The 21,445-nt window shown below is 33.1% G+C and overlaps 1 protein-coding gene across 1 annotated transcript in view; it reads right to left on the reverse strand.

Annotated features, from left to right (window-relative positions):
- Positions 1 to 20,843, reverse strand: part of LOC140441225 (cytosolic beta-glucosidase-like) — a 32,638-nt gene extending 11,795 nt beyond the window's left edge. The window contains exons 1-5 of the mRNA XM_072531809.1: positions 20,685 to 20,843; positions 14,798 to 15,067; positions 7,708 to 7,877; positions 7,338 to 7,595; positions 1,440 to 1,534 (exon numbers count right to left, since the gene is read on the reverse strand). Of these exons, the coding sequence (XP_072387910.1) occupies positions 1,440 to 1,534; positions 7,338 to 7,595; positions 7,708 to 7,877; positions 14,798 to 15,067; positions 20,685 to 20,734 (843 nt within the window). The 5' untranslated portion in view covers positions 20,735 to 20,843. The remainder of the gene's footprint in view (positions 1 to 1,439; positions 1,535 to 7,337; positions 7,596 to 7,707; positions 7,878 to 14,797; positions 15,068 to 20,684) is intronic.
- Between the last annotated feature and the right edge of the window lie 602 nt (positions 20,844 to 21,445).

The following is a 21,445-nucleotide window of genomic DNA, read 5'->3' on the forward strand; positions in this document are numbered from 1 at the left end:
AAAGAACCAATCGTAGGAGTAATTGAACTTAATTTTTCCTTACGTCCCCTTTAACACTTATTACTCTATTTTTATATTAATTTTTTCTACACAACATTTCAGAAAAACCACTGTCACGTAAGTAATTAGTGACAAAACAGCATATCTTTTCTGAAGCACATTAGATAATCGGATTTACATCCGATCCAGAAGTCTGTTAATGATTTCTATTTGAAAGCATCTTTCATGGAACTGTCCTTCTGTTAAATCAAAAAAGATTTCTGATCCAGTCAAGTTTGGAATAATCTTCAAAGAACTATTTATTCAAACTTTCTTGGAGACATTCCAAGTGCAAAATTATATTGACAAACACATTTGGCTTTGTAGTAATATCATTTTCTTCCAAAAATTATGATAGTGTAGGAAATACTGAGACATTCTTCTCCTGTATCGGACGGTCTCTCTGGAGAAGACATCGACTCTCCAAAGCTATTCGCTACACTTTTGGAATATCCTTAAAAGAAGACGGACGTGAACGTGCATGGAGTGAACATAAATGGAGAGAAGCTCAATCATTTGAGATTCTCAAATGATACCGTGTTTATAACCGAATGTACGTATGATGCAATTATAATGGAAAAATTATATCACGCGTCCTTAGAGGTCTATTGATGACTAATATGTTGCTAAATGGTAATATTGCTGTTGATGAAAAGTTATTGAGTACACTGCGTATTAATCCTTAGTGCAAGAAATTCGGTTAGACAAAGATAACCAGACACATGAGCTTCCACGTTGCATATGATTACCCTGGGCTGTATTCACTTATGGAACGGAAACATTAACACTCACAAAAAAGGTAGTAAATGAAGATATACGCCGTACAACAAAAACAACAGATGCTATCGAAAGAATCACGTAGCTAAAATAGAATTGGGCAAGAGACGTCGCCAGATTATCTGACAACCGATGGACAGGACGTATTGTTGAATAGAGGCCCAAGACAAGAAGCATTACGGAGGAGAGGCAACCGACCAAGCAGATGTACTGACCACCTAAAGTGTGATAACAGTAACTGGATACAAGCCGTAATCTTTGATAGTTCCTTTTTAGCATCTAAATGATTAAATAAACGATTTTTGAACTATTCAATTAAGTTAACCATTCAATCAACTGAATACATCATTGCGAATGAAGTTTCTACTGCATTCTCAACTTCGTTATTAAAACAATCTGTGGTAAATAATTTTATTATTAAAAATATTCTTCCATATTGATTCACTTGGTCTTCAGAAATTTTTGAATCACAGATTGTTACTCAAAAATTATGTCCCAAAGGCAATACAACAAATTAATTTCACAAAAAAACACACAAGAATAAAATTAAAGTTAATTTAAATAATTTTTTTAAACACGAAATAATGATTTTATGTCAAATTATTTTGTCTTATATAACTTACCACAAATTGACGTTTATGTTCAGCGGCAGTTTCATCAGCTTCGCTGTTGGTTTCTGGTTCGTACCAATCGGAATCAATAACAATTGTAATTCTGGCTGGAATTAAAAAAACAAAATACTTGTAATTATCATTTACTAACGTATGATACGTCAAACCGACAGTCTTTTGGAATGAACAATATCTTTGCAATTGTTTTACTCTGTGCTGTTGGTCTCAATTTTTTTGAAAAATTTAAAAATGTTAAAATTTAAAACTAATTTACTGTTTCACATTTAACTCGTCTTACATATGGTTACAGGGGAAATATTTTGATAAAGAAAAAGATTCACAATAGTGCTAAGCCATGCGAAACACTATGCTTTGCTACGCCACTGATCGACCATTTCGGCGTTCGATCGAGAGCTATCCTGCTTCTAGCAGGAGCTATTAGCTGAGCTTCTGAGCTATTAGAATTTAATAAGTAAGTCTAAAATATAAATTTTTACGGTTAAATAAATAAATGTTAAAAAAATCTAGATGGTCAGATAAACTCCATTCGCTTAGCTCGGGCATATTTTGACAGATTCATTGTCGGAAACCTACAACACAACAATTCCTACTTCTCAGTATTAATAGCTCAAGTATCATACTATTGCAGACTTCTTTCTTTAAAAAAAGAAGAATTATTCCAAATAGTGGAAGTGTATACTAAACCCATAAAATATTTCCTGTATATTTAAAATATATTTGAGTTGTTACAATTTAACATATTTTAGTAAATATTTGTATTATTCGCGTTGTTTATTTTTAATATAGTTTTATTAAATTGTATTTAATATAGTTTTATTGCTTAATTCTTTTGTTAGTTCTATTTAGTTAATTAGTTATTTTGAATTTTATTATTATGGATAGTCAAAGTTTTCCATTTGTTCCATCAGCTAATGCGTTGGTAAGTTTTTCTTTAATAAATATGATAAAATGTTCTTTAAAAGTTAATATTTTTAGATGAGTAAGGATGCTGTTCCTAAATTACAAGGTAATGAAACTGCACAGCGGTTTATTCAAAATGCCTATAATTTTTTTTTAAATTATTTGCCGAATGAAAACCCTGTTGAGGTAAGTTGAGGTAACCCTGTTAAAATGTTACAAATGTTCTTAATATCAAAAACATTTCAGTTAACATCCAAATGTCTGAAGGTCTCAGAAAAAAGTGTGCGGAAATATAAAGATGGTCCTAATACAACCCTCACGTTAAAGAAGAAAAGTCGCAAAAGAAAATTAACGACTGACTTAAATCATAGTGTCAAAAATCAAATTCGCTTAGAAATTTATCGCATGTATGAAGAAAGTAAGTTTCTATTTTATATAAAAAATATATTTTACAAAAAAGTTAGGCAAATTTAGTTTATATCGTTAAGTTGCGCCAAAAGTAGGCAACCAACTTAAAGTTTTTAAACTTTTTATTATTAATTAATTCTGCTAGAGTTAAGTATAATTTTGTTTTGTGTTGCTGATTGAACCTATATTATTAGTAATTAAATAATTACGTAAACTGTCAACTATCTGAATTTTGCATGTATTTTAGTTTGTTTGAGTATATAGTTGTTGTTGTTACGGCTTCGTATATTGACACTCTTTCCGAGAAAATTTACAACTCGGCAATATAAACTACCTAAAAATTAATAATTGTTTTAGAGTTGCCTCTTACAATATCTAGTCTGCTGAAGGTTTTAAGAGACAACTTTATTTATGAGGGAGGAAAAACAAGCCTCTTTCTGATCTTGAAAGAAATAGGATTCAAATACAAAATAGACAGGCCACAAAAACATTTCATGGAAGTTCCTCACGTAGTACAGATGAGGCATAATTTTTTAAGGATTTACCATGAAAATGACCAAAGGGGAGTTTACAAAAAGCCCTTAATTTTTATAGACGAAACATGGATATTTTCTTCTGGATCCGTTAGAAGATCTTGGCAGGATGGGACAAATAAAGGAATAAGAAAAAGAAGCGGTGATGGTGTGAGGTAAGTAAATAAATATGTTTTCTTATATAATTTATTAATTCTCTTAACTGACTAAAATGGGTTTTTTTTTCTGTTCCAGGACTTTAGTTCCAAAACTAATAAAGTATATTTTTTACAGAAAGCATATTTTCATTACATGTAAAGAAATTTGTTTTTATTAGATCGAATTATTTGTGTTGTAGGTACATAGTTTTACATGCAGGCTCAGAGCATGGGTTTATAAACGGAGCAAGTTTAATTTTTAAATCGGGCTCCAAAACGGGAGACTATCATGGAGAAATGGATGCTGATATTTTCGAGGGTTGGTTGGAGAAAGATCTTCTACCAAGATTGGAGGAACCATCAATGATCATCTTTGATAATGCTAGTTATCACAGTCGGCAAGTAAATAAATGGCCAACCCAATCTTGGAAAAAAGAAGAATTGGAAGGATGGCTTAGAAGTAGAGGCATTCTATTTCCACTGCATACTTCTAAGACAAATTTATTAAATATTATTAAAGCTCTTCCCAGATCTCCAAAACATTATGCTGTAGATGAGATAATTAACAAAGCTGGTCATGAAGTACTTCGTTTGCCTCCCTATCACTGTCACTTTAATGCTATTGAAATGGTGTGGAGTCAAACGAAACGGTTTTATGATCAGCACATATTGGGGAATAAAAATGTTTTAGAAGTTTGGGCAACAGCTATCAATAATGTAACTAGGGAGCAGTGGAAAAATTATGTTCGCCATACCCATAAAATAATTATAGAGAGTTACGAAAAAGAAAAGGTTTTATCAACCAAAGTGCAGTGAAGATAAGGAAAATTTTGGGGATTAGTTTCATATGCTCTTCGAATGAAATCATTGACTTTGTTTTATTTTTGAACATTCATGTTTTGACTGGAGGTTTTATTTTTCTTTATTTTTAAAATTATTGCAAAAATATGATTAAACCGGTGATAAATTATTTAACCTTACAACTAACAATATATAATAAAGCAAACAAACATAACTAATCCTTTTCATTAGATTGTTTCAAACTTTTTTTCTGACTTTCCTCTTAAGTCTAACGTCCAAATTCTAAATACCATTAATATTTATAACTTTGAATGTTCTTTAAATGTATATAGGCATGTAAATCCATATTAATTAGTATTATGGATTCGACTAAATCTCAGGTTACTAGAGCGAACATTTAAGTAAATTATTTTAAGCAGTTCAGGACAATGTCTAACCACTTAAAAGTTTATCTAAAATACCAGACCTGCATAAACTCACCTTTGCTTAAAACTTTTTATATGCGTTGATTCTAAATCACTATCGTCTGTATGTATCGTATTTAATTACATCAAAATATTTAAGAGCATTACTGTCAATAGTGTACTCTGAACTCACATTTTTATTTCATTTATAAAAAGTTATGTGGTTACATTTAGCTACATTCAGAAACAAGTTGTTTCACTCAATAGAATTCACAACACATTAAGAAAAAAATACACTAAATAAATTTTAAACATTTGCTAAGAAAAAAAGTCAAAATTTTTACATATATATTATATTTTAGCTAGATATATTGTACGACACCAAGATTGAGCACCAAAGTGGAGATAGCCAAAGGAAAGCCGATTCTCTCTCTAGAAGGCAGTACTCAGTGGGTGTTCCCATTGTAACAAAACAGAATACAAGAAAGTTGCAGTGAACTACGGTGGTCAACGAGGAGTGGACACCGACAAAGATCAGAGAAGAACAAAAAAAGATCCAGTTTTACAGAAAAGTATAAAATGGAAAGGAGAAATTCATTATGCGTCTTGGCAAGAAATATCAAGATTATACTCAGTAGTTAAAACGTATTGGGCCTTGTGGGACTCCTTTATTACGAAAGAAACCACTTGCTCAAATGAGTACTTGGAGATGGTGATGGTTCCAAAATGAGAACACAGTTAATGATTCCAAAGAGTAGAGTATAGGAAGTATTTCGTCATTAACACGACAGTCCATCAGGGTTGCATTAGGGTGTAAAGAGAATTCGGGAACGGTTTTATTGGATGAATAATTGCGACGATGTAAAGAACGTCCAAGGCATTTCCAGAAAGTAAAAATGGTTGCAAGTACATACTGGTCGTGATGGATTACTTCACGAAATGGGTCGAGATCTACGCAATTCGAGACCAGAAGGCCGCCTCTATTGCAGATGTGTTGATCAAAGAGTACATCAGCAGATTTAGGGTGCCTTTGAAGATCCATAGTCACCAAGGAAGAAACTTCGAGAGCCATCTATGACAGGGAATCTGCGATATACTAGGCATGAAGAAAATAAGAACTACAGCCTATCACCCGCAATCGGATGGTATGGTAGAGCGAATGAATAAGACAGTTGGCAATTATTTGGAAAAAATAGTATCCAATCACCAGTGAGAGTAGTACCAGTATGTTCCGCTTTTTCAAAAGTCCTATTTGGATGCGAGATGCGACTACCTTGTGATTTAGAGTTTGAATGTCGATCCGGAGAAGATATAGCTAGTGAAGATTATGTGAAAGAATTACGAAGAGGTATGGACGATATACGATGAACCGAGTTGATCCATTGCCATCTTCAGTTCGGTAGAGATAGAATTAAGAAACGGTACGATACCTAAGCCGAAAAGGGAGAATGACAAAGTTTGGTTCTGTAATATAGGGCATATAGGTAATAAGGAAGCGAAATAATTGTTCTCCTAATAAGTACTTTATTAGGGAAAAGATTAATGTTGTCATCTATCGAATAAGCCAGATTCCAACGGAAAAACCGATGATAGTACACCATAATCGGCTGGCGCCATTTAAAAGAGACCACAACGTAGATGAAGAAATAGAAATAAACCAAGTCCAAGAACTACCTGACTTCACGTTTGAGGAATTTATGGGAGCATATGGACGCACCGGCAAAACATGACATGATATTGTCACTGAAGAAACGCAAGATCTACTCGCACTTCTAGATGACTATTTACTGACCCATACCATTCTGGTCAGTATTAAAGACGCACAATCCATCTTTCGAAGGAAGTTCAATCGAATTACAAAACTTCAATGTCAACTATCAGCTCTCGGAAAGCCTTGAAACTCCTAGATTCATCACGTCATTTTTCTATCTGGTAACAAAAGACAGTGCCCATTACCAAGCCAGCTACCACGATGTACGGAAAACATAACTTCAATTGAGGGAGCATGTGCTGGAGTCCAACGTGCAAAAATTAGTCATACCAAAGCTAGAATGCCTCCAATTTTATTTGAGTATTTTTCGAAATATGGTGGAGGAAATCCTAGAACACCTCATCGACACTAGTTTAGGTACTAGTCAGTTGCAATCTGCATTTATACAACTTCCCTTATTACTTTTATACAACTGAGAGTTGTAAAAGTGGGTTCAGATGCCGATACCAGCATCTGGTTGCCGTCCCGACAAGGTTTCAGGAGGAACCATCCCTTAAGGAGGGGACAATGTTACGCCAGCCTTGCTTCACGCTGGTCTTATCGAATATTTCGGCCTTTGATAAAGACCTACCGTTATTGTACCGCCGAGAAAATTCTTCTTGATTCTGAAAGCGTTTCGAAAACTTAGACGAATTATATAAAAGCCATTTGCATTTAATAAGTTAGTCTAAAATATAAATTTGTACGATTAAATAAATGAATGTTATAAATTAATCGTATTTTAGTGTTAGTTTTAGAAGACTTTAAATAAATTTAAATAAACATTACAATAAGATAAAAAAAACTTATGAATTTCTAACCTTTAAACACAAGTCATAAAGTGAATATAAAGAAAAATGTGTTTATTATATTAACAAAAAACCTAACAATAATTCTTGCCTGTATGCAAAAATGCATTGTATTATCAATGAAATTTAAAAAATGGGTTAACTTACATTTTAATTGTTGTCTATATACACGGTCATACATTCTCCAAGTTTTAGCGTGAGCCAATAAAACGTGTCTGGCACAAATGTACTCTCCAACTCCTGGAGAAACTACTCCCGGAGCGTATCCTCCCACTCCGTATCCGGCGTGACAAATCTGTTTAGGTTCGTTAATTGTTACCCAGCTATCGACATATTCTCCAAAAGTTTTGAAACAAAAGTCTGCGTATGCTTGGAACCAGTCAACGACTTTTGGATTTCTCCAACCTGTAAAAGTTAATATAAACTGATCATCAATATACTTGACCCTGTCGAAATTAAAAACAAAAATAAATAAAACTTTATCAGGTTGTAACCAAAAGTATAAATAATATATTACCTCCTTGTTTTTCAAGAGCTGTTGGTATATCCCAATGGTACAAGGTAACAAAAGATTTTATTCCCTTGGCACGCAGTTCTTTAAATAAATTTACATAATAGTTGATACCTTCTTGGCTAATATTGTCAAGGGTTCCGTCAGGTAAGATTCTGGACCAAGCTATTGAAAATCTGTAATTAAAATTAATTGAGATATGCTAAAATATAAAACATTGTAATTGTAGAAAATAATTCGCCACAAGCAAGTCTTTGTAACTAGAACCAAGTCATAATCTTATATACTAAAACGCTAAGCCCTTTTCTTGTCCACCACTTTACTCAAAAACCATATTAGATAATTAAAATATTTTTTCGGAATATTATTAGTATTACGTATGAGATTGTCAAGATATACTTTTGGTACAAAAATTCACTTCCGGTTTTGAGATGACCGGAAGTTAAAATTTACTTTAAGTTTTAGACCCCACAATGTATATATGGATCGAAAGGTCTAGTCGAGACGAATCTAAATATGTACTTTCGGTTGCGATCCGACACCGGAAGTGACCCGAAACGCACATAAAACGTCAAGATAAAGCAAATCTGACACCGGATTCGTGATCAGCATGCAAAATTAACTGCTAAATTATATCCATGTCGACATTTGATGAACTAAAAATTGCATTCCGGTTTTGAGGTCGACTTCCGGTTTCATTTTTATTAGTCAAATCAATAGAGAATTCAACGTAGAGTTCAAAAATGTAAGTTCACGAAATTATCATTTATAGTTTTTGAGTTACTGATAAAAATATTTTTACTTCCGGCCATTGTATATATTGTATATTTTTTTCGCAAAATAAAAATTTCATTTAAAAAACTCGATGTCGAGTTGGTCCGCTAGTTTAGTATAATATTCTATTTACTATCTAATCATCCAAGTTATTTTGATCAATTATTATTTTATATATATAGACAGGACGATGTGCTGGCTTGCCTTCTTTTTACATTGTCCTAAAGAAATTTTATAAAAGATACGGAACTGCACAGGGGCGGACTAAGGCCTAGGCAACTTAGGCACGAGCATGGGACCCGTAATTTTTGGGGCCCGAAAATTAGGTTTTTAATTTTCATAATTAATTATGCCGAATCGTTGTTTGATAAAGTCGACAAGTGTGGACGAACGTTCCCGTGCTTATGCATCCACACACGCATGTGTCGATGTGTGTAAATACGATAGTCTCGCGCCTATCGAGTTTAAAAAATCAAACGTAGCTATTTAAATCAGTCTTCTGAACGTTAAGTATTGTATCTTAAGTGAGTTTTAATTGAAAATTGTGCAATTAAGATTTAAGTCCTAGGCTTGATTGCAAATAGATTGTTTTGGATTCATAGTTAATCTTCTTCTTCTTCTGCAGCCTTAAGTAATCCAACTTTGGACATAGGCCTCCCCCAAATCAATCCAGTGTTTTCTATTTTGCGCCACTTGCTTCGAGTTGTGTCCTTCGATCTCCGATCTTCATAGTTAATACTTTGTGAAATTCCTAAATATCGAGAGCCCAATCATCAGCCACTTCGGCTACGTCGAAATCTGGAATGCCACAAACACCTTCACCATCAAAAAATGAAAAGAAGGAAAAAATCCAAGAGAAGTGGTTCTTATCTTTAAGCTGCCAAGAAATATATGGCTGCAAATTACAGAATAGATGCGGAAAAAGTTGCACCGTTCATCAAAAATATTTAAAAGCTGTAGTTGCTACTGGACCGTTGGTGTAAACAAAGGGAAAAGGAGCGTCAGGATCTTCTAGTTTGTGTCTATCTCATTCTGTTCTGGATCTACAAAGCCTAGTTCAGAAGAAAAATGAAAGCTGCAGCATTAAAGACATAGAAAAGCTGGAGAAGGCGAAGAAAGTTAAAGAAGTCGGTTCTTAAAGCTGTGTCATCTTCATCTCAGTTCCAACTTCCGCACAGTAGAAAGTAAAAACACCAACCAAAGCGAAGAAATCAAATAAAGTCAGTTCTATGAAAAAAACCAAGGCACCTAAGCCAAAGACCGCCAAGGCTACCCCAAGTTCACCAAAATTTTTTTAACTGGAGATGGAGAACAATTACAACAATCGTCATAACTTTCATAAATTTCACCTGTTTAAACTCCAGAAACATGAATTGTGGCCAAAACTATTCTGCCAAAATACTAACAGGAAAAAGCAATTCCAATTATAAAAATAAAATAAAAGAGTTTACAAAACTAAGAGTTTTGTAAACGAGATTGCATTATGATCAGATACGTAAAAGACGTATGAAAGAAAAGAGCTCTATAATAGAAGAAGCCCAAACCTTACTGTGGCCGAGAGAAGACAGGAAAGGGAAAGGTCAATTGAAAGATGGCAAGAAGAATGGAACAACACGGAGGATGTGGCACAGTGGACGAAAATGCTGATCCCGAACATAAGAGATTGGGTGGACTGTGGCCACAGGCAACTGGATTATTTCCTGACACAGGTACTCACAGGACACGGGTGTTTTAGGGCCTACGTCTCTAGGTTTGGAAAGGCTGACACCGATGAATGGTAGAAAGGAACAGAATGGAGAGACAGAGACAGGTGTGAATTTTGTTACAATGATTCAAAATAAATCAGGTTGGACTAACATACACAGCTATATCCGTGAAGTGATCAAGAAAAAGGAAGAGGGAGAAAGACAGCTGGATCAACGGCAAGGGTAAGAATGAAAGATGCTGGAAGCCTACACTAAGGTTAGTCAGGCGGCGTCCTGGACTGAGATGTCTTTTGAAGATTCCAGACCCCCCTCTATAAAGACGAAAAAATACGTAACAGACGCCATGCTAGAGTATTATATAAAAAATCTACTTAAAGCAATAAATGAATCTTTGGAATCATCGATGTAATGAAGGTTCAAAACAAATTACAAGAAAATTAACTATTGCCTTCTTTTGAACAATGAATAGCTCGGAAAAAGTTAAATGAGATCTCTTGGATTATACTAAAATCAACAACTTACTGTACTATTAGGTCTATGAATTATTTTCCAAGCAAACAACGCTAATGATAAAAAACGGACGAAAGATTGGAAAAATGTACATACAAAATTGTCAGAACATGGAAACTTCACTGACCACATTATCTGCTCTGATTAACATTAAATTTAAAACAATTTTCATGATAGTGATATTAGTGACTCTTCAATAGTGGAATAAAAATCTTCTGAACAAGATTTAAACCTAGCAGAACTGAAAAATGAAGTATTGCAATTTAAGACTTTTTTAAGTAAAGAAAATATTATTTCGCCTGTATCCGTGTGGTCATTTATTAAGAAAAATAATATTATTGCCATATTCCCAAATTCAAACACAATTCTGAGAATTTATTTAACCATTCCAATTTTTTTCTTCAATAATTAAATAGAATTACATACTATATGCTTTGAAACCAAACTACCAAACGCAAAGAATTACAATGTTGCCTATTGCCTGATTTAGATTTAGTCCGCCAGTGAACTGGACTGGGTGCAGAGTTGTACCTTGTCGGACGCACGATCCGTATCTCCAAGGAGATGTGCTGCAATTGTAAATGCAGCAGATAATATGGGTCTGTAGCATTTTTTCATTCTGTATATAATAAAAATTTCCTAAAAGGTTTTAAATTCTTATTTCCAACTGCGTCCAAAAATATTCGAAGAGAATATAATTCATTTTATGATTTTTCAGGCATTCTTAGATAATTTCTGTAATAAAACTAAAAATTTGTTTGGAATATACCTCCACGATATAGACCAGTGTCGAAGCCTTTAAAAAAGGTAAAAAGTCAAAAAAAAAATTATAGTAAAATGAAACCTATTGGAAAAGAAATAGAATATGCTAAAAATGGAAGAAAAAATAAATTCCACTCCATCCGAGGTCGGGAAGTGGGAGGGGGTGAGTTTTTAAGGGTAACAATCGGTTTATCACGATTTTCGGCGAAACTACAAGTGCTATGGAAAAAAGTTAAATAGCAAAGTTGTAGGTAACAAAAAGATCTACAACTTCTGTATTTACACTTTTTTCACATAACCTCAAAATTTTTGTGGAAAATTAAAAAAACTAAATTTTTGGTTTTTTATTTTTATCTTTTACAAAAAAATTTTTTTTTACGAAATTTGGTGAAACTTGCCTTAGTATGTACCAAACACACTGTAATTTTTTGGAATTGAAAAATTTATTTTTTACCTGATATTGATTTAATATCGAAAAAGCACCCTAATTTTCAATCGAAAATTCACGCGTCAAAATATCAGCTTTTTTAAAAAAGTCGGTGGTGCTTTTTGTTCGTTGAAATCTCTACTTTCCGATAGTGTAAAAAAATATACATTACTATGGGAAATGTTCTCAAAAAACGCAAAAAACGAAGAAAACTCGAATCGAAAAATTTTTTTTCATCATTATGTACAATTTTGAAATATTTATTAATTAATTAACACTGTAATTACTCATGTTGCTTAAGATTTCATGGTACATTGAAAAACGTTAAATCTCAGCTCTACGAATTATTTGTGAGTACGAATGTACCAACGCATTCTGACGGCATTGTGCATGTCGTCGACGGTGGATTTTTACTGCACAAAGTAATTTGACAGAAAAATGAAACGGTGGAAGAGATCATGAATGTATATTTGCACTATGTCGAAAAACATTATGCAGCAGGCAGCCATTTCGTTTTTGACGGCTATCCCGAAATTGAAAAATCAGTAACTGTGACACCAGCACCAGCAGCTCATTCAACTAAAAAAGGAGAACGTAGTCGTAGAAAAACCTCAGACAATATTCCAGAGCTTCATTATCAAAACCATACTAAAATACCATTTTTGCAGAAAAAATTTTTATCAAACGAGAAAAACAAAGATAAAATATTACAGTCACAAGGATTTTTCTGTAAACAAGCAGAAGAAGATGCTCATGCTGATATAATTAAGACTTCGATAGAAGTTGCTACAGATACAAATAAAACTGTCATTGTTGTGGGTCAAGATATTGATCTTTTGGTTCTTTTGATTCAATTAAATGAAAATAATAATGACATTTATTTTCTTAAACCAGGTTCTGGAACTGTAAAAGATCAATTTTTCACGTCGAATAGTTTAAAATATGAATCTTGCAAAAATATCATTGCATTTCTGCATTATTTTTCAGGTTGCGATACAACATCTGGATTTGCCGGAAAAGGAAAGAAAACTATCGTAAATTCATTATTAGATGTTAAAAAATTGTCAAGTTTGGCTAACATTTTTTATGAAAAAGATGCAAATAAACAAGATATCGTAAAAAATGGATTACAATTAATCAAATCTATTTATAAGTGCAAAAATGATAAGCTAACGCTGAATCAATTACGATTTCAAAAATATCAATTGGAAAAAATCAAATCATTTTTCGTATTGGCAAATCTCCCACCCACAGAAGGGGCAGCAGAACAAAATTGTTATAGGGCATATTATCAGCTTCAAACATGACTGGGCAACGAACTGACAGCAACAGATTGGGACTGGAAACAACATCAACGAGGCATTATGCCCAAATTTACAGAAACGGAATTGATCCCGGAAATACTGCTCAAAACTATTTGCTGCAGCTGTGAAACTGGATGTAACAATTTAAAATGTGGTTGCCGAAAACATGGTTTGAAATGCACAAATTTATGTTCAAGTTGTCACGGATCAGAAAAATGCTATAATGTGGAGGAAAAAGCCTACGAAGAAATTAATGATAATGATTCTGATGAAATTGTGGATGAGGAAGTAACGCAGACAGAAAACAATATTGGAGATGAAGACAATGATGGTCTTGAAGATTTCGAAGATCTTCTAGAATCAGAAGGCGACGAAGGAATGCCATCAAAGAGGCAAAAATATTAATGCCCTAAAAAAATATTATGATAAATATATACATCATAAATATATATATATTGTAAGATTGCCCATGACAAAAATGTAATTAAACTATAATAAACTAGCTTTTTAATTGTAAAAAAAATCGTATAGCAGTCACATTTTTTTGATGAAATTCCCTTTAAATCTTATCTTGAATATTTTTAACAGCTATTTTCACATGTCATTTTGCAATCTTAATGTTTTGTGGATTTATAATTTTTTACAGTATTAATTATAAGAAATATCTCAAAATTGTACATAATGATGAAAAAAAAATTTTCGATTTGAGTTTTTTTTGTTTTTTGTGTTTTTTGAAAACATTTGACATAGTAATGTATATTTTTTTACACTATCGGAAAGTACAGATTTTAACAAACAAAAAGTCCACCGACTTTTAAAAAAAAACTGATATTTTGACGCGTTAATTTTCGATTGAAAATTAGAGTGCTTTTTCGATATTAAATCAATATCAGGTAAAAAAATAACTTTTGTTATTTCCAAAAAATTACAGTGTGTTTGGTACTTACTAAGGCAAGTTTTCACCAAATTTCGTATAAAAAATTTTTTTTGTAAAAGATAAAAATAAAAAACCAAAAATTTAGTTTTTTGAATTTTCCACAAAAATTTTAAGGTTATGTGAAAAAAGTGTAAATACAAAAGTTGTAGATCTTTTTGTTACCTACAACTTTGCTATTTAACTTTTTTCCATAGCTCTTGTAGTTTCGCCGAAAATCGCGATAAACCGATTTTTACCCTTAAAAACTCACACCCTCCCACTTCTCGACCTCGGATGGAGTAGAATTTATTTTTTCTTCCATTTTTAGCATATTCTCTTCCTTTTCCAATAGGTTTCATTCTACTATAATTTTTTTTGGTTTCAAAAATTATCGACCCTGGTCTAATACACCTTTGGCAGATACTTCTAGGTGAGTTCTGCGCAACGGGAGATGGTGAAGATAATATAAGTAATAGACAGATTGGCGTTCTTAATGGCTAATTTATATTTATAAATTGGAGGGTCTCGGGGTTTTTTGTAGTTTTTTAAAATAAGGACACAAAAGATTTTATTCCATAAGTGGTTTCCACACCATATATTAGTATATTTCATTTGTTAACTTTCTCTAAATCTTACAAAAAAATGCTCGTTGCAACTAATCATCATTCTACATGAAAAGTAATAAAAATTAACTTACCTATAGTAGTCCACACCAACTTCTTCCATACAACGAATATCTTCTTTATAAAGATGGTATGAATCACAAGCGACGTCACCGTTAGTTCCATCATCTACGCGTTCAGGATGCTCGTGGAAAAAAGTATCCCAGACCTGTTCTCCTTTTCCATCTAAATTCCAAGCTCCTTCGATCTGATAAGCGGCCGTGGCAACACCAAAAGTAAAACCTTTTGGAAATTTACGGTTGGTTATTGTGTAGTTAGCAAATTCATCGTCTCCATCTGCAGCTCTAAATAAGAAATATATTATTTCAAATTTAACAAGGTTACGTAACGGATACAGTCACTGACTAGATACCAGTTAATTGTCCAGTTTACATAAATTCAAAATAATATGATCCGCAACCCAAAATAGCATAGTTTTGACATCTGCCAACATAACTGTCTCTGTGTTAAGTGTGATTAAGGTTCTTTCACTTTTCACTGTTTTCTATTTGTTTACTATTAATTAGGATTTTGGCGATGATGCAATGACAAATTGGTGGTGATGACAATGACAAATTGGTTAACAGGTCTATTTAATAAAATTATGGAAGTTGAAAAAATGCCAGACGAATGGAGAAACAGTGTATTAGTACCCGTCTTCAAAAACAAGTGAGATGTACAACAATGTACAAACTAAATGGTCATAAAACTGCTTAGTGACACCATGAAAATATAGGACGTGAGACGGATACGTGAAAAAACCGAAATATCCGATAACCAGTTTAGTTTGGCTTTATGCAATGCAGATCAACAACAGACGCAATTTTCATAAGGCAGCTGATAAAAAAATACAGAAATAAAGTAACAAACGCTCATATGATCTTGAGAAAGCATTTGATAGAGTTCCTCCTAGAGGAAATTCTGTGCTGGGCACTCAATAAGAAAGAAGTCCCCAGTAAATATGTAAAGATTGTGAGAGACATGTATGGGGCAGTAACAACTAGTGGTAGGACAGGTGTGGGGGAGACTAATAAATTTCATGTGAAAGAAGGATTGCACCAAGGCTCGGTTCTTAGTCCTTATTTATTCTCATTAGTTCTGGACCAAACAACAGCGAAACTACAGGGTAATATTCCGTGGTGCTGAATGGATGGTGATGATGTATTGTTAGTAGGAAATAGTGAAAGCGACTTAGAACAAAAGCTGGAACAGTGGAGACAAGCTCTTGAGGAAAAAGGTTTAAAACTTAATAGGACAAAAACAGAGTATTTGGAATGTTCATTTAAAGATGGAGTTAGTACAAATAGAATGATATATTTGGATGGTAAAATGATTGTGAAAGGTAATAGTTTTAAGTACCTATGATCGGTCTTACAGAGTAATGATGGAATATATGGAGATGCATGCAGTAGAATTAGAGTTGGATGGATGAAGTGGAAGGAAGCGAGTGGTATGTTGTGTGACAGAAAAATTCCAATTAAGCTGAAGGGAATAATTCTATAAACCAGCCATAAGAACAGCTATGATGTACGGAACTGAATGTTGTGACAGTTAAAAAGAGAAGGGAACAACGAATGCATGTGGCGGGAATGAGAATGCTTATATGGATGAGTGGAGTGACAAAAAAGGATAAAATTCGGAATGAGTATATTAGGGGAAGTCTAGGAGTGGAACCAATTGTTGTCAAAATGAGAAAGTATAAGTTAAGATAGTTTGGTCATGTTCAATGAAGAGAAGTTAATCATCCAATACGAAGAATTGTTGATCTGCGGGTTCCTGGAAGCAGTATAAGAGAAAGACCAAAAAAGACCTAGGGGGAGAAGCTTAGGCAGGGCATGTCAGTAAATGGTATTAATATTGATATAACCCAAGATAAAAATTATGGAGAAATGTAATTAGAGAAGCCGACCCCGCATAGGGATAAAGGCAAAGAGAATGATGATAATGATTATGAGGATTTTGACAATGATGGGAATGCAAGAGAAAAAAAATCTCAAATAAGATGAAGTGGGGAACTTTAAAACATTACTGGAATAATAGGAATACTGGATTTTATTATCAAAACTGTTCGCCCCGTATTATTCTGAAGCTATTTTCTTGTGGAATCTTAATGTAATTACTATTTGTATTAGAAATAAGCCACAATTTGACTTTAAAATAAATTTATTGACGTTTTAATTTCCACTTTGGAAATCGTTCTCTTTCTTTCTTTCTTTCTCCCCTTCCTTTTACCCTATCAGGGTGTCGGATTTGGGCTAGCTATTTTAATTTCCATTTACCCACCTCTTCCATTCTTTCCTGTTTCCTGCCATTATTTTCAATTCCTCGAGTGATTTTTGTTTAAGTTTTCCCGCCTCTACTACTTGCTGTATCCATTTTTTTCTTGGTCTGCCTCTTTTTTTTTTCCGATGTTTTTTGCTTCATAAATTTTTCTTGTTATTCTATTGGATTGCATCCTCATCAGATGCCTATACCAGTTCATTTGTCTCTTTGCTATTTTGTTCATTATCGGTTCCTGGTTGGCCATTCTCCTAATAGTCTCGTTGCTTAATCTATCCCATTTTGTCTTTCCAACTATCTTTCTTAGATGTCTCATCTCCATTGCGTTTATCCTGCTCTTATGTTTTTCCAGAATTGTCCAGTTTTCACTTGCATAGAGCACAGTCGGTATCACTATTGTGTTATATATTTTTATTCTTGTTTCTCGTGCAAGTTCTCTTTTTCCCATTATTGGGGCTAACGCATAATATAACTTGTTTGATTTCTTTGCTCTATTTGTTATTTCCCAGTCTATTTTTCCATCATTAGTTATTATACTTCCCAGGTATTCGTAAGTTGTTACTATTTCCAATTCTGAGTTTTTACATTTTATCTTTATTTGATTATCTTCCTTATCTCCTTTGCCGCTGATTATCATTATCTTACTTTTTTCCTCGTTTATCTCCATTTTAAGTTCTTCTATTTGTTCTACCCATATATCCATTAGTTTCTGCTTTTTATTCTCGGAATCTGCTATTAGTACTATGTCGTCTGCATACATTAAGGACTCTATTGTTACCGGTTGTAATCTGCGGTAACCTATTATTGTCTGTAGTTGATTAGTTCTGACTCTAGTGTTTCTTATCAATTCGTTCATTACTATTATGAATAGCAAAGGGCTGAGACTATCTCCTTGTTTAATACCTCTCTTCCAATTAAATTCTTCCGATCTTTCCCCTGTTATTTGTACCCTTCCTTTTACCTCTTTGTAAGTACTTTCTATAATTTTTATCAATGCATTAGGTACGTTAATTTTCCTCAAGCATTTCCCTATAATATGTCTTTCTATCGTGTCAAATGCTGCTCTTAGGTCTATGAATGCTAATACTAGTTTTTTTCCCGTATCTATGCTTCTTTCTATTAGGTTTCTAATGATATATATGTTGTCATTTGTCTGTCTTCCCGGTCTAAATGCCATTTGTTCTTCTCCCAATACCATTTCTACTTCTTGTCTCAGTCTCTTCTCTATTATTTTCGTATATATTTTAAAGCACACCGATGACAGACATATTGCCCTATAGTTGTCGCAGTTTACATGTTCTCCTTTTTTGTATATTGGTACGATGATATTGTTCTGCCAGTCTTTAGGGATTGTTTGTTTTTCCCACGCCTCTTTATATATTTTCCATAGCCAGTTTATTCCTTCTTCTCCCATGTATTTTACCATTTCCGGTTCAATTTCATCATCTCCACCTGCCTTGCCTATTTTTATATTTGATAATCCGTCTATTACTTCTTCTCTACTTATTTGCTCTGGCTCTGTGTTTTCTTCGCCTTCATTGATTATATTGTCTTCCTTTATCACTTCGGTATCAAATTTTTTCTCATAATATTCTTTCCATACCCTAACAATTTGTTCTGGGCTTATTTGTATTTGGTTTGAAGTATCTTTTACTGCGTTTATTTCCTTTCGTTTTCCCTGCCGTATGTGTCGTATTGTCGTCCAAAAGTTTCTATTATTTGTTATATATTCTTCCTGAAGTTCTTCTCCAAATTCTTTCCATGTTTTTGTTTTTGCTTGTGTGACTGTCTTTTTTGCCAGTCGTCTCTGCCTATAGTATTTTTCTTTATCTTCTTCTAATCTCGTTTCGAGGTATTTTTTTCATGCTATTTTCTTCTTTTTTTATTTCTGTCTTCACTTCTTTATTCCACCACCTTGTCCTTTTTAACTGTTTATTAGATTTTTTGATTCCACACACTTCAGTTGCTGTTGTCTTTAATACTTCACTGTATGTATTCCATCTTTCTTCCATTGTCCATGTTTCTTTTTGGCGCTCTATTTGTCTCAGTCTTTTGTTAGTTTCCTCCGTGTAAAATTCTCGCACACTTTTTATCTTTAGTTTGTTTACATTTACTTTCTTGTACCCTTTTCTTTCCACTTCCTCCATTTTTTCATCCTCCAGTTTTGCAGTGACCATCCTGTGTTGTGTGGACAGTTCAGGTTCCTTTTCCGTTAAGATGTTTTTTATATTTTGTTCTAGGTTTCTCGTATAGACTATATAGTCGATTAAGCTTTTCGCATTTCTCTCTTCAGCCACAAATGTATATTTTTCGTTAATGGTTTGCTCACTGAATGTGTTTCCTATTATCAGGTCATTGGTTTGGCAGAATTCCAGCATTTTAATTCCATTTCTATTTAATGTTTCTTCCCCATATTGTCCAATGCATCCTTCTTCTTCTTCAAGTGCCGTCTCCATCAATGGAGGTTAGCGGTTATGGTGGCAAACGTTTGTCTATCTTCAGCTGTTCTTAAGAGTTCCTCAAATCCAAGTCCTGTCCAGTTTCTGATATTACGTAACCAGGACAATTTTTTTCTTCCAATTCCTCGCTTTCCTTCTATTTTGCCTTTTATTATCAACTGAGGGATGTAGTATTTCTCGTTGCGCAACAAATGCCCTAAATAACTGGTTTTTCTTCTTTTGACTGTTCTCAATAGTTCTTTTTCTAAATTCTAAATGCATCCTAATCCCCTGTTAATATCCTTACCTACTCTTGAATTCCAATCGCCTAAGATTATTATTTTTTCTCTTGTCTCTCTTAATTTGTCTAATGCGTTTTGGAGTTCGTTGTAGAATTCTATCATTATCTCTTCTTCATTACATTCTGTTGGTCCGTATATTTGTATTATTCCTATCTTGTCTTTTAGTTCTATTTGGGCTGTGATTATTCTAGATGACACTGCTTCGTAGTTTGTTATTCTTGATTCTATTCTTTTTTTAACTATTATACCGACTCCTTCTTTTGCTCTGTGGCCCTGTGGTACTCCGGAATAATATAGACTATATTTCTCATTGATATTGATGTGTCCTTTCCCTATCTTTTTTGTCTCGCTTATTCCCATTATTTGTACGTTCATTTTTTCCATTTCTTCCGTAGCTTCTATTTCCTTGCCGGTCAGAGATGTCACATTCCATGTCGCTATTCCTATATGATTTGTCTTGTTAAGGTGTATTTCCTTATTACTGTATTCTTCTTCTCCATTATTGGTGTTAACGTTGATTTCATGCTCCCTGGTTTTTTTATTAACATTATATCCGTTATTTATTTTATTACCGTTTTTATTTCTAATGCTAATATTTAATTTTTCCCTACCTTCATTACTAATGCTATTCCCATTTTTGATATTCCCCCTAACTATAATATTATCACTACTGTTAGTAAGCCTAATACCCATATTCCTATCACAAGTCATATTTCTAATGGCATACTTATCATTTACATTTCTAAAAATCGTTCTCAAAATACAAAATGTTTTGTATTTTGAGAACGATTTCCGAAGTGAAAATCGAAACTTCAAAAATAAACTTATTTTCAACTTAAATTGTGGCTTATTTCCAATAAAAAATAGTAATTGTTTGAACCGTATAAAGATATAATACATACCCAAGAGCCAACACGCTTAGAAACACTACAATGCAGCCAACTAACTTCATTTTTCTCGGAAGCTTTATGCCGACTGAGAACAATTTGAAACTAGTGTATTTAATATAAATAAATTAAAAAATTATAAATCTTATCTTAATAGAAATCTCAAGTGAATGATTTTATTCACTACTTTTGACAAAGTTCGAGAAACAAAGTACTTGTGAATGGTATTTATCTAATCCTTTAACATATTCAAAAAGTATTTAAAAGTGGATAAATTTTAAAATTATTCATATTTACGAGATATTAAAATCAATTCCTATAAAATTTCTATTAAAATTAATTTTTTTTTCTCTTAGACATAAACTAGTATTGGTCGTTTTATCAAATAAACATTGGTCGTTTATAAAAAAAACAATAAAATTTTTAACACTGCTCTACTCATTGATCGTCATTTTGCCTTTTGTTCAATTTAGTGTCATACATGATAAACAACATCTGACAATGAAAAGAATGAGGTTCCTCAGCAACAAGATCCTGAACACTAATAATGTTCATTACACTATCGAAAGATATATAGTGTAGATATATTAATTCTAATTTATTATTTTAATTTACTAAAACACAATAATTTATATCAATTTATTAAACCACTGCACAACAATTTATTTGACTAATAATTACATAATTTATCTATCGGACGTTACAATTTAAACGCGAGCGCGAGCTTCTTTCTTGACTAACTGTTTTCTCCAAAAAAGTCCTGTTATGTACCCAGT

This window comes from Diabrotica undecimpunctata, chromosome 5 (genome assembly GCF_040954645.1).
Source record: "Diabrotica undecimpunctata isolate CICGRU chromosome 5, icDiaUnde3, whole genome shotgun sequence".
Lineage (NCBI taxonomy): Eukaryota > Metazoa > Arthropoda > Insecta > Coleoptera > Chrysomelidae > Diabrotica > Diabrotica undecimpunctata.